At 43.2% G+C, this 14,291-nt stretch overlaps 1 protein-coding gene across 1 annotated transcript in view; it reads right to left on the reverse strand.

Moving 5' to 3' along the window:
• Positions 1–14,291, reverse strand: part of Nsun7 (NOP2/Sun RNA methyltransferase family member 7) — a 34,209-nt gene that overhangs the window by 5,610 nt on the left and 14,308 nt on the right. Inside the window, exons 8-10 of the mRNA XM_052199530.1 lie at positions 11,134–11,277; positions 10,566–10,667; positions 5,343–5,460 (exon numbers count right to left, since the gene is read on the reverse strand). Coding sequence (XP_052055490.1) covers positions 5,343–5,460; positions 10,566–10,667; positions 11,134–11,277 — 364 coding nt within the window. The remainder of the gene's footprint in view (positions 1–5,342; positions 5,461–10,565; positions 10,668–11,133; positions 11,278–14,291) is intronic.

The following is a 14,291-nucleotide window of genomic DNA, read 5'->3' on the forward strand; positions in this document are numbered from 1 at the left end:
TCTCTGAGCCAAGCACTGTCCTACATATGTAGTAAGTATGTTCAGTCCTAACAAAGACCCACTGAGGCACTGACAGGAACTCTGCATTACACCCACGCCTGCCTCCCACTGTACTATGCTCACAAGTGCCCTTTGTCACTTACTGGTCACCTGTCTTCTTTAGTACAAGATTTACCTCTCTAGGAAGATTTCTCTCATTCCACAGCAGAGCTGGGGTAAAGCCCTCAGTGCTGGGGTTACAGGATGGACCACCAATCCCAGCTCTAGGTAAGACTTTTAAAAACACTTTTTGATTGATGTGTGTGTTGTGTATGTGTGTGTGTGTGCACAGGAAATGCACAACACTGGACTTGTTATGTGATTTCTGGAATCTGAATTCTGGTGCTCATGACTGCCAAGCACTCTTAACTACTGCGCTCTCTCTCCAGCCCAAGGTAGGGATTTAAGCGGGAGTCTATAGAGTCTGCACAGCTCTGTTCTTGAACTACAGAGCCGTTCTTCCTCCTCCCCACTGCCCTCTCTGGTTGGTATTGTGAAAAACCCACCAAGATACCCACTTTCCTAAGTGTGCTCCCCATAACTTCAAAAATGCGGGTGAAGCCGGGCAGTGGTGGCGCATGCCTGTAATCCCAGCACTCTGGGAGGCAGAGGCAAGTGGATTTCTGAGTTCGAGGCCAGCTTGGTCTACAGAGTAAGTTCCAGGACAGCCAGGGCTATACAGAGAAACCTCATCTCGGAAAAAAAACAGAGTGCTGGGATTACAGGCATGTGCCACCACCGCCCAGCTCCGGTTGGGAGATTTTTAATGACTGCTTTTATTTCCTTAGAGAACTGTTTACATCATCTTGATTTAAAGCTATTAAAAACAAAGACATTATGAAATTTTCAGGCAAATGGATGGAACTAGAAAATATCACCCAAACTGAAGGGGAAACAAAATATTCTTTGGTGGTGGATGGAGGGAGGGAACTGGGTGGAAGAGGGGGTGAGGAGGGTGATGGGGATGGGGATCAGGTGTGGGGTGAAGGGGTGTGGCAGGGGCTGGGAGTGAGAATAGCAATGGGGGGGGCATCTCTGGGAGTAACTGGAGACCTGGGACAGGGAAGGCTCCCCAATGTGTGGGAATCTATGGGGGTGTCTCTAGATGAGACTCCTGCCAGTGGGGAATCTGGAGACTGAAGTGGTCACTTCGTGTAACCAGGCAGGACTTCCAGTGGAACGAGGGCGATATCAACCCACCCCCAAACCTTCAACCCAAGATGCACAGGAATAAAGAGATTGAGGGTCCAACCAATCAATGACTCCCCCAACTTGAGACCCATCCTATGTAAGACAGCCAACCCCTGACACTATTAATGATACTCTGTTATGCTGGCTGACAAGCACCTAGCATAGCTCTCCTGAGAGGTTTCATCCAGCAGCAGATGGAAGCAGTTGCAAAGACACTCCGCTCCAGGAGTCTCGTGGAAGAGCGGGGGACAAAATCGAGTGAATTGAAGGGGTCAAGGACATCACAAGAAGACCTACAGAGTCAATTAACCTGTGCCCAAGGAGGCTTGCAAAGACTAAACCACCAACCAATGAGTACGTAGGGGCTGGGCCTAGCCCTACACATCTATAGCTGATGTGCAGATTGGTGTTCATTCAGTGTTCTCACTGAATGTTCTCACAACTGGAGCAGGGCTTTCTCTGACTTGGTTGCCTGCCATTGGATCCCCTACCCCTAACTGGACTGCCTGGTTGGGCCTCAGTGGGAGAGGATGTGTTTAGTCCTACTGCAACTGGATGTCCCAGGATGGGTTACGCAAGGGGTGCTTCCCCATCTGTGAAGAGAAGAGGAAGGGGTGGGAGGAGGGAGAGATTTGCAAGGATAGGCCTGGATGGAACAGATGTGGGGGGACACGATCAGGATGTAAAGCAAATATATAAATTAATAAAAAAAAAAGAAAAAGAAAATAAATAGATAAGCACAAGTTTCATCAACAAGAAGAGTGAATCTTCTCACCTTCAGATTGGTAAAGACGTGCAGCTAATAAAACTCAGCATAAGCCAGGCAGTGGTGGCGCACGCCTGTAATCCCAGCACTCTGAGAGGCAGAGGCAGGCAGATTTCTAAGTTCGAGGCCAGCCTGGTCTACAGAGTGAGTTCCAGGACAGCCAAGGCTATACAGAGAAACCCTGTCTTGAAAAAACCGGAAAAAAAAACAAACACAAAAACCAAAAATCTCAGCATATCTAAAGCCACAGGAAACACATTTGTGAAAATGAGTATTTTGGGGACTGGAGCATTTGCTGCTCTTGAAGGGGACCTGGGCTCTGCTCCAGGATCCACACACCAGCTCACAACCATCCACAACTCCAGATCCACAGGATCGGACCCTTTCTGGCCTCTGCAAGTACCAGGCACACATGTGGTTCATATACATGCAGGAGAACCCTCATAGACATAAAATAAAGAAAATTTTAAGTGGCTATGAGTTGGATAACTTGGCAATGATAATTAAAATTTAAACTATACGTACTCTTTTGTGCTGGAGAAATCTAGACTATAAATCAAACTGAAAAAATGGTTGTATCTAAGATATTCTCCTAAAAATTTTTTATTTGTTTTATGTGTATGTGCCCGAGTGTAAGTATGTGTGCAACAATCATTCTAAAGCCCATGAAAGTCAGAAGGTGTTGAGATCCCTGCAACTGGAGCTATGCTGACTTGTGAGCCACCATGTGGGTGCTGGGAATGGAACTTGGCTCTTAAATATTGAGTCCTTTCTCCAGTCCTAAAGCATTCTTTTTAGATTAATGCTTCTAACACATTAGATGTGTGTGTGTGTGTGTGTGTGTGTGTGTGTGTGTGTGTGTGTGTGCATGTTTGCGCATGTATGGAGGGGGGCATGTCCAAACAATGCATCTATGAGGGCCAGAGATTGACAATGGCCTCTATTGTTGTGTGCACCACACACACACACACACACACACACACCTTTCCTGAGCGACAGTCTCTGACTAAACCTGGAATTCACTGGTTGGCTAGACTGGCTGGCTAGCAAAATCATGGTCTCTTCCTGTCTCTAACTTGTCCTCCTGCCTACCGTGCCTGTGTGAGGTCTATGGCCATGGGCAGCCACGCAAATCTTTTTACAAGGGCGCTGGGGGTCCTTTTGCTTGTCCGTCACTCAGGCTGCCCACTGGGTGGTTTTGAAGGCATGAAGGGGTAACGGAGAGCAGCTGAGGGTTGGCACCAGGGAGAGGCTGTTCACAAAAGGGCATCTAGGTTGCAGCAGAAGACCCTAGCATTTTGGAGATGCCAGCACAATGGCCAAGAAAGCAGCAGCAGCAGAGTGGAGCCCGGCTGAGCTTAGAAGACAAGCTCTGTGTGCTGCGGTCAGAAGAGCTGGAGAAACGACCCAGCCCCTTGGAGGAGCCCAGAAGATGTGAGTGAGTCCCAAAATGTTGAACATTGAGTTATTTACACTGTTGGTTTTGCTTTGTTCAGATGGTCAGTGTGCCCTAGTTCTTCCTTCTTGAAGTGAGAAAATATTTAACTTAATTTTGATTCTACTAGAGTTCACAGTTGAGAGACTTTAATTTTTATAGAGATTTTGGCGTTTTACAAAGACTTTTAAAGAGTTTTACAAAGATTTTTAAAGAGACTGGATATTTTAAAGAGACTGACTTTTTAAGTGTTTAAAATTTCAATGACTGTGGAACTTTCAATCTTTAATGTTTATATTGTAATGTTGGTATTCATGTGTGATTTGGGTGAACAAGAGAGGAAAGGTTATGACTTAACAGTGATACATTTGTATGTCAAGCTGACAAGGAGCCAATTGTGCTGGCTACTTTTATGTCAGCTTGACATAAACTAGAGTCACCTCCATACGATACAGCTTTAGGACATTTTCTTAACCAGGGACTGAAGAAGAACAACTCAGCTTGGTGAGTGGTGCCGTCCCTGAGTTCTGTGTACTAGAATCTGTAAGAATGCAGACTCGACAAGCCATGAGGAGCAAGTCAGTAAGCAGCACCCCTCCATGGCCTCCGCATCAGCTCCTGCTCCCTGGTTCCTGCCCTGACTTCCTGTGATGGCGGGCTAGTTAACGATGGGGAAGTTAAGTCAAATAAACCCTTTCCTCCCCTACTTATATTTATTCATGCTGTTTCCTCAAAACAATAGAAACTCTAACAAGGACAGCTATCAACACAAGCTTCTAAGTAAAAATGGAAAGTCAGTAAGAGAGGAAGTGTTATGTGATCAACTTGTCAGCCTGTGAAATGAAAAAAACGGGAAAGTATCTGGTTGGGAGGACAGAGCAGACTATACACACATTAAGATTCCAAAGGAGAAATCACAGGGAAAATAGATGCTTAATTCATCATCACAAGACTTGAAAAACTAATTAGTCTTAAAAAGCTTACTCTTGGAGTGAGTTCTTGATATCCACCATGCATGCGGTATTTGTTTTGTGTTATTTAGCGTTTGCTTGCTTTGCTTTTTGTTTTGGGCAGCACTGGAGATTACACCAAGAACCTCAAGTACACTAGGCAAGCATTGCACAACTGAGCCATAGCCCCAGACCTTAGCACTGTTTTTTTTTTTTTTTTTTTTTGAGATAGGTCTCTCTATGTAGCCCAAGCTGGCCAGCCTCTTTCCTCAGCCTTACAAGGGCAGGAGACTAAGCCATGAGCCATCACACCCAGCTCAGGCCGCAGGATTAACGCTCTCTTCTCCACCTTACTGCTATATTTTATCTTGAAGCTGTCATAGATACCCATGCCATTTTTTTTTTTACTTTCCCAGTGGGTACAAAATATTAAAAGTGCTTAAGATAATACACATCCAGTTTCTGTCTACTTTCTAAAATTATTTTGTATAATTTTCCTTGGAAGAGTAATATATGTATCTAAGAAAGATATGAAATTTGGACCTAGTTTATTCAGGAATCAACAAAGCCAAAGTCAAATGCCTTTAGCGTTAACAATAACAAAAACAAATTTACATTTAATACAACTATGCCTTGGTGGATGAAAGTGCTAGTTGCCAAACCTGGTGCTCTGTGTTCAGACCCTGAGGCCCACATGGTGGTGAGAGAAATGACTCCTACAAGTCATCCTTCAACATCTGCACATGTGTGTGCGCGCACATGCACATACACATACTACACACATAAAACTGTCCAGGTGTTCATTCATAAGCTGTGGAGAATCTACTTTAAATCTATAAGATTTTATACTGTTTAGTCATATTAAATTATAGCAAAAACTATAATGTATTTGTATAACTCCAAAAATCATAGTACCATTTTCAAGTCTTTGTTTCACAGTGGTTTAGAGTCCCTTCCTTACCTGTAAGGTTGTATTTTAACCCCTGGGCTTTGGCACGCCAGTGCTTTCTTAACAACTTCTTCATTTTCCTCTTCAGAAACAGAACATGTGCAATAAACAATTGCTTGAACTTTGGCAACTGTATTGAAAGAAGAAAAAAAAAATCAGTAGGGCGACCCAATGCATACCACCAAATATTCACAGAAATGATTGCTACGGGTGCTTGAGTATCTCCCTTTTATTTTATTCTTTAATTTAAAAATTACGTGTGTGTGTGTGTGTGTGTGTGTGTGTGTGTGTGTGTGTGATGGCACACGCGTACAAGTCAGAGGAGCGAGCTTGTGGAAACTTATCCTCTCCTTCAGCCAACGGAGTCCCAGGCACTGAACTCAATTCATGAGGCTCAGAGGCAAGGGCCCTTGCCTGCTGTGACACCTCACTGCCCCCCTGGATGGCTCTCCTTTAAAAAGGAGCTTGTATTAGTAAGGTAAGCAAAGACAGTAAATAATGTAAATCCAGCTAGACTGTAAAAAAAAAAGAGAGAGAGAATTCAATCGTTGTGATTAATCTAGTTCCGTACACAAAGAAATACTGCACATTATCATGAGCAGACATCCCTCCATAAGTTATATCACCTAATTAGTCAAAAAAAAAAAGACAGTAGAAATAGACAGATATTGATGGCAATTGTAATTCTGTTTCTTGCTGCTTTGTGAACCTGGAAAGATTACTCAAAAGACTCAGATCTTTCATCCTTGAAACAAGGTACCACTGTGACCTGTGGCTCACTCGTTTATTCGTACTAACTGAGCACCTACCATATGACAAACACTTCCCTGGGTTTTGTGATCCTCAGTGAAAAACAAAAACAAAAATCCTGCCCCTGTGGAACATTTTTTGTTTGTTTAATCCTTACAGAGACTTAACAAAAGTAAAACATGATTAGGAAAACAATTTAGGAGATGCAATGAAGTGGATGAGTAACGGCTTCAGAGGGAAGCCACTGCTTTAAACAGTATAGTCAAGCCGGGCAGTGGTGGCGCACGCCTTTAATCCCAGCACCTGGGAGGCAGAGGCAGGCAGATTTCTGAGTTCGAGGCCAGCCTGGTCTACAGAGTGAGTTCCAGGACAGCCAGGGCTACACAGAGAAACCCTGTCTCGAAAAAACAAAAACAAAACAAATAAACAGTATAGTCATGGCAAGCACTTCTAATATACAAGACTGTGCACAGAGACGGAGTAGAGGGGGCCGATCTGAACTCCCTAAGAAAAGGAACAGCCCTGACAGGGAAGAGGGACAGTCTTTTCAAAGACTGTCAGGGCTGTCACCAGATGATCAGGTTACAGGAAGTGAGGAGAGAGGCTGTCTTATTTAGGGGTTCCATTGCTTCAAAGAGACACCATGACCAAGGCAACTCTTATAAAGGTTGGCATTTAATGAGGACTGGCTTGCAGATTCATTATCATCTTTCTGGGAAGCTTGGCAGCATACAGGCAGACATGGTGGTGGTGAAGGAGCTGAGAGTTCTACATCTTGTTCAGAAAGCAAACAGGAGAAGACTGACTTCCAGGAAGCTAGGGAGAGGGTCCCAAAGGCCACCCCCACTGTGACACTCTTCCACCAACAAGGCCACACCTACTACTCCTACAAAGCCACACCTCCCAATAGTGCCACTCCCTGGGCCAAGCATATTCAAACCAAAACATTTTACCCTGGCCCCCATAGGCTTGCTCAAACACACACATGAGTCTGTGGGGTTAGGGTTAGGCCATAGCATAATGGCCTAGCCATAGCATAATGGCCTAGCCATAGCATAATGCAAAATACATTTAGTCCAACTTCAAAAGTCCCCATAGTCTATTACAGTCTCAACAATGTTTAAAAGTTCAAAGTTCAAAGATTTGAGATTCATCCAATCACTTAACTTGTAGTCCCCTATAAAATCAACATCAAAAAGCAGATCGCATACCTCAGACATCACAGGACATATATTACCATTCCAAAATGACATACTGTGGAAATCCTGGACAAAAGCAAGATCAAAAACCAGCTGGGCAAACTCCAAACTCTGCATCTCCATGTCTGATGTCCAACTCCTTTTATGTTGGTGACTACAACACAATTCTTTCTCTTGGGCTGTTAGCAACTTTGGTATCCTACAGCTCAGACATCTCTAACATCGTGGGGTCTCCAAGGCAACGTCAACTTCACGACTTCTTCTTCTAATGCCTGGGATCCACACATGATCTTCTGGGCTCCTCCAAAGGGCTGGTGTTGCTTCTTCAGCTCTGTCCTCTGTGGTACTCCTGACTCAGGTTGACTCCACTCCATTGCTGCTGCTGTTCTTGGTGGTCATCCCATGGTACTGACATCTCCAATTTGCCAGTGTCTTCCACTGCAGCTAGGCTTCACCAATAGCCTCTCATAGGCTCTCTTCATGACACCAAGACTCAACTTCTTTACATGATCTCTTCAGTCCTGGGCCATCAAAACCAGTACCACCTGGGTAATTCTTACACATTACCAAGTCCAGCAGAAGCATGAGGTACAATGTTGGCTATCTCTGGAACACAGCTTCTTTGTGCTCTCAGAAAATAGTTCCCAGGAGATTTCACCTCAGTGACACTGGTCTCTTCTTAATCACTGATAAGTTCTTAGCTCCAGCTAACCAGCATCCATTGTCCCAGTAGTCCCTTCTATTCTTGGCTCTAAAGCCTGAGCCACAAGGCTGAAGCTGCTGAGTTCTGCGGCTTGTTGGAGCTGGAACATGGCCCCCTTGTTCTAGTACATCGTTACCAGTTTTCTGTTTTCCAACTCCTTCACTGCCTAAGCTTGGCTGTCCTGGAACTTGTCTTGAACTCAAGAGCTCTACAAAGTACGGTCTCCTGAATGCTGGGATGATTGGTGTGTACCACCAAGCCTGGACCTGAGCTTTGCTCTACCTAGAACTTGCTCTGTACCTGGCTGGTCTTGAACTCAGAGATCTACTTGTTTCTGTCTCCTGGGATTAAAGGCATGTACCACCATGCCTGGGTCTAAGCTTTTCATGGTCCCTATTCCTCAAAATCTGGATTGAAAGTCTGTGTCTTCCATTTCTTTTTAAACTGAGTTGTGGTTCATTCTGGATTAAGAGTTCAAATGAAAACAATAATCCAAGGCAACAGTAAGTTTAGCTGGGTGGGAACTTACCCCAAGGTCACCACTCCCTTAAACTTTATCTCCTTGAACATAGGATATAGCTCCATTGTACTTTCCAGTGCTCTTTTATTACTCGAAATATACATTTTGTATTTTTCCTTTCTAAGCTTGTTGTGCTTGTTCAAAACGTTCTCTTCATAAGACAGAACCACAGGATAAAGTCTAAATTAGGCTTTTTTGAGACTTCCTTTGTCAATGCTATCAATCTGAATCTTTTCACTTTAGCCTCAATCAGACTCTTCAGACAAGAGTAAAAAGTAGTCACATTCTTCACCAAAATATCACAAGAACAGTCTCTAGGCTACATGCTGACATTGTGCTCCTTTGGAAACTCTTGAGCCAGGCCCCCACAGTTCAAATCACCCTCAGCACCAATGTCTTCCATATTCCTACTAGGATGGCATATTAAGTCCCACTTAAAGCGTTCACTGCCTTCCAAAGTCCCAAAAATCCACATTCCTGCCAACAGAAGGCCTATCACCGCAATACCCCAGGCCCTGGTACCGACTTCTGTCTTAGTTTGGGTTTCAGTTGCTGTGAAGAGATACCATTACCAAGGCAACTGTTGTGAAGGACATAGTGTCATTGGGACTGGCTTGCAGGCTCTGAGGTTCAGCCTGTTATCATCATGGTGGGAGCATGGCAGCATCCAGGCAGGCCTAGAGCTGGAAAAGGAGCAGAGAGTTCTACATCTGAATCTGAAGACAGCCAGAAGACTGACTTCCAGTAACCTAGGAGGAGAGTCTCAAAGGCCACCCCCACAGTACCACACTTCCACCTGCAAGGCCACACCTACCCCCAACAAGGCCATGTCTCCTAATAGTGCCACTTTCCAGGCCAAGCATATTCAATCCATCTCAGAGGTGTAGGGGATGAAGTCAGAAAATGCAGTCTTGGGAATGGACAGGTAGTTGGGCAATTTAGAGCACCTTCTGAACTGGGATTTTTAGACCACTAGGTGGACTGTGTTTTTTCACCCTGCTTGAAACCTGTTTAACAACTTCACACCACCTGCTGAGACTGTAGAGGACAGGGGTGGAAGTCAGGATAAACTAAGTCCATCAGGTTATCCTAGTGTATAGTGCTTGGGTGAACACAGTGACCATAGTGGAGGTGGCTAGTCCCCAGTATATCTACTGATATGACTGACATTAGCTGGAATGACAGTATGGGGAAGAACAGGGATGGTGGGAGGAGCAGGTGTGGTGGGAGGGGCAGGTGTGGTGGGTGGGGCAGGTGATAAGGGTAGAGCAAGAAGGATGAGAGGAAAATGGTGGGAGGGGCAAGTGTGGTGGGAGGAGCAGGTGTGGTAGAAGGAACAGGTATGATGGGAGGGGCAGGCATGGTGGGAGGAACAGGCCTGGTAAGGAGGTCCACAACAACTGTTTTCTACCTTTTAACTTGGAGAAGCTACAATATAGGGGATTCTTGTTAATTCTTATTCCAAAGAGCCAGAGAGGGAGAGGAGGACAGACAAGAGGCTTGGCGATTCGAACTCTTTATCCCCAGAACTCAGAATGCTCAAGTATGAAGAGAGCTCCAGCTTGATATATAAAAACTGCTTAATGGACTGCAAGGGAGTGGTCAGGGGTGACAAATGACAAGAGCAGAAGTACACCAAGAGAAGTCAGAGTGCAGAGTAGGGAAGGTGAGGAGGTAGGATGCCGAGCTACAGCAGCATCCACCGCATCATCCCGGCACTCGGAAGACCGAGGCCAGAGCCATGCCTGGGGTAGCCGGCAGACTGTCAACAATGTAAAGTTATAGTGGTACATGATTATTTTCCTTCATCATTAATAAACTATTAGATTATGCTAAATAACTGAGTTTATAATATTAAACTTAGTATGCTTACTGTCTATGAAGAGATGGTATATTTTCAAAATGTACGAAGTCGATTAAAACGAACATTTTTTAAGGCACTGACTGAAATTTTGCTTGTGGCTCCCATATTGTTGCTATATTTTAATAGGTAAATAAATGAAATGTGTGTTTGTGATTCAAAGATTAACATTTTAATAAACTATCACTAATGATAAACTTACATTTCATTGCATGTGTTAACTGTTCAAATTGCTGCTGAGCGAAAATCTGAAGTTTATCCTTTGGTAGACCACCTTGAGAAAGATCCTGAAGTAAACTTGTATCTAAATTTTGAAAAGTAAAAATATACATTTAAAATATAACATTCTAGGTGCCTTTCACAAATTATGATCAATTCTCTAATAATATAAAATTTCATAGACAATTCCTACTAATATAGCTGATAATATTAAAATATTGACTTATAATTGAAACATAGTGGTAAGTATGTTTAGTCTTACTGCTATTTTTCAGAAGGGACATAGAAAACATTTAATATTGGATTTCTCCAAGCTTTTATGAAAGATAAGTCACTTATACAATGAATACAAGCAATCCAAAGAGTAATACATAAAATAAAAACAACATCTATTCTCCTATTCTATATTCATCTATTCTATTTCATGCTGAAATGTATGAGTTATTAGTAAATGAATTTCATTGTTTAATTTTGAAATCAGTGAATTCCATGATTCACTTCATGAGTCACTGAGCAATGGATTCCATTAATTTAGAAACCAAGACAAGCACCTTCATGTTCATTTAAAATAAATTCCACTGGATTACTAACACCAAGGCTTGAACAGCGAGGCAGCAACAGAATAACCTTCACGTTCTGTAGCCGGTGGTCCTTTGATTCAATGCTAAGAAATGTTTCATGAAGTATTTCGATATCTGAGAAGAAGAAGAAAAAACAGCAAAAAACCAAACTGCTCCTGTTAAATATTCAAAATCTGAATTCCAAATGCAGCGTGTGATCATAGCTCTTTACTATTCATTTCCAAATCCTCAAAACTAAAATCCCACAAAACTAAACACAACAAAGCTAGAAAGGGAAGCTGCTCTTCTCCGTTAACATCCTAGAGTTATTCAAGTGATTTGCTTCCTTTTTTTTTTTCAAGATTTCTTTTTAGCTATGTGTATGCGTGCGGGAATGTCCTGTGTGTGGCTGCTCACAGAGACCAGAAGAAGGTATGGGATTCCCTGGGACTGAAACGAGAGGCTGTTGTGAGTAGCCCAACTTGGGTGATCAGAACCGCTCAGGTCCTTTTCAAGAGCAATAGAACATACTCTTAGCCACAGAGCCGTCTATGTATGTGTACTCATGTGTGCATGCGTGTGTGCATGCGTGTGTGCATGCGTGTGTGCATGCGTGTGTGCATGCATGTCATGATGCACCGGTGGCGGTCAGAAGACAACTTCTATTTCCACCTTTGTAAAGGTTCCAGAACTCAGTTCATCAGACTTGCACAGCACGGTCATTTTACCCAAGGCATCATCTTGCCAGGCTGAAGTATGTGGTTTCTATTGTTAATTCATAAGAATTTTTAAACATGATAGATAAGATCTATCATGATTAAAATTGATATACTTCTATAATTTGTTGTTTTATTACTATGCAGAACTTTTACTTTTCTCTGGTGTCCAATTAATCAGTCTTCTATGGTCAATGTGTTATACATTTTACTGAATAATTCTCAAGTTGTCTCCCCAGGTCATGAAGTACTTCTCCCATAACATATTCCATGAGGTTCTCGATGTGTCATGAAATGAAGTACCAGTTTTCTTTCTAACATGGTTTTTGAAAGAGATCACCTATTCCCCAGCATGCTGCAATGCTGCCTCCGCCCTAACGGAAGTACTGTATGTGCAGGCCTTGTTGAGACTCTGCCTGCCCCTTTGTGCTGTTACCCACACATACACAGCATCCATTGTTGTAGATCTTTATATATGAGGTGTTTGGTCCACAGACTCATGTGCTTGAGCTTGGCCCACGGGGCGTGGCACTATTAGGAGGCATGGCCTTGTTAGAGGAAGTGTGTTGCTATGGGGATGGCCTTTGAGGACTCTATGCTCAAAGTTGTACCCAGTGTGGAATTCCAGTCCCCTCCTGGGTGCCTGCAGAAGACAGTCTCTTCCTGCTGCCTTTGGATCAGGATGTAGAGCTCTCCGCTCCTTCTCCAGCACCGTGCCTGCTGCACGGTGATAATGGACTGAGCCTCTCAAACTGTAAGCCAGCCCCAATTAAATGTCTGTCTTTATAAGCGTTGTCTCGGTTATGGCATCTCTTCTCAGCAATAAAAACTCAAATTAAGACAACATATTAGGAAAATGTTTTACGAAGTAAGTCTTTCTCCCCTTTGTTTCCATCTTCAGTATGTTCTGGTTCGTATGATAGGCCCTCTTTTCTAAGTGTGTGCAGTATGTGTGGGTGTATCCATTCTCAGCCTGAAATTCTTCTCCATGCTTTTCCTCTCTTTCCCCCCTTTTATTTGGTATTGGCAATCAAACCCAGGGAGTCACACATTCTGTGCTCGTCTCCCCTTACGAGGCTACCCCAACCGATTTACTTCCTATATTTTACTTCGTATAAATTGTGAGCCTAGCCTTTAATGGCTGAGCCATCTCTCCAGCCCTGCTTCTTATTTGTACACACTGCAGTTCTGTATTTCTAGAATAGTCTTTTGGCTTGTGTCATAGCTCACCTCCTACCGCTTACCGTCGGTCTCCTTAGTTACTGCTGGCAATCCTGGCTGCAGACTACCGTGCTCTGTCTTCATGTTTCAGCAGCTATGCTGCAGTGCCTGCAGGATTAACTTATTTTATGTAGCCTGCTTAGCGTACAAGCTCATAACCATTAGTCCTAGCTTGCAAGAATCCTCAGCTGGCAGATCCGGTATCCACGTCCTCAGTGGATCTCATTCCTGGCTAGTCTTTGATTCCTATCTCCCATTCCTCAGGCTCAGGGCTAAAATGATGGTCTCATTTCTTTGCAGTTTAGTATTGTTGAGTCATATCCTTCCTTCTTTTGCCTATTTTTTTGATTGAGAGCTAGCTGTTACGTTTGGAAACATTTAGAAGATAACTGGGAAGTTAGAATTATTTTTTTTTCCCAGAGAGAATTTGCCCTGCTTGTGGCAGGCAGCGTGGGCCTGTCTAAGACCACACACCCCGAGTTACCTTAATTCAATCAGAAATTACGATGGAAGAAATGTAGGGTTCTACTGTTGCTTCTAGTTGCCTGAGAACCAAGGACTGGTCACTCCCCAGGGTACACTTCAGTGTTCCAAATAAAACCCCTGATTTCCAGGCTACCTTCCCTGGTCAAGCCTGCAATTATCAACTCTTGTCTTTCTGGCTCTCTGACTCTGTCAACAGCGTTGTTGATATTTTCAGCCTCTCTAAACCTCTAGTAAAATGTGGTCTTTTCTTTTTCTGACCCAATGAGAACTTAAAAATGAAAAGTCTTCATTTCTATCCTCTCCTGTTCTCTTTGTCAAGTAAGCACCTATGCTAATATCTTCTATCTACTAAATGATAAGCCTTGAGTCAGATGTTATTCTGTCAGAATGAAAAATCAAACTCAATTATAAAACACCAAGGTGTTAGTTACTTTAACCTAGAGCTATTAAGCTAATATTAAACATGAGGTGGATTTGTGAGGGTTTTAGAAGGATAGTTCCCACATGGTTTATATTACAAAATAAAAATAATAAAAATAGTAGGAACTGGAGAGATGACTCAGTGGTTAAGAGAACTGACTTCCAGAGATCCTGAGTTCAATTCCCAGCAACCACATAGTGGCTCCCAACTATTTGTAATGGGATCTGATGCCCTCTTCTGGTGTATCTGAAGACAGCAACAGCAACGGTGTGTTCACATATATAAAATAAATAAATCTTAGAAAA

This window comes from Apodemus sylvaticus, chromosome 11 (assembly GCF_947179515.1).
Source record: "Apodemus sylvaticus chromosome 11, mApoSyl1.1, whole genome shotgun sequence".
Taxonomy (NCBI): domain Eukaryota; kingdom Metazoa; phylum Chordata; class Mammalia; order Rodentia; family Muridae; genus Apodemus; species Apodemus sylvaticus.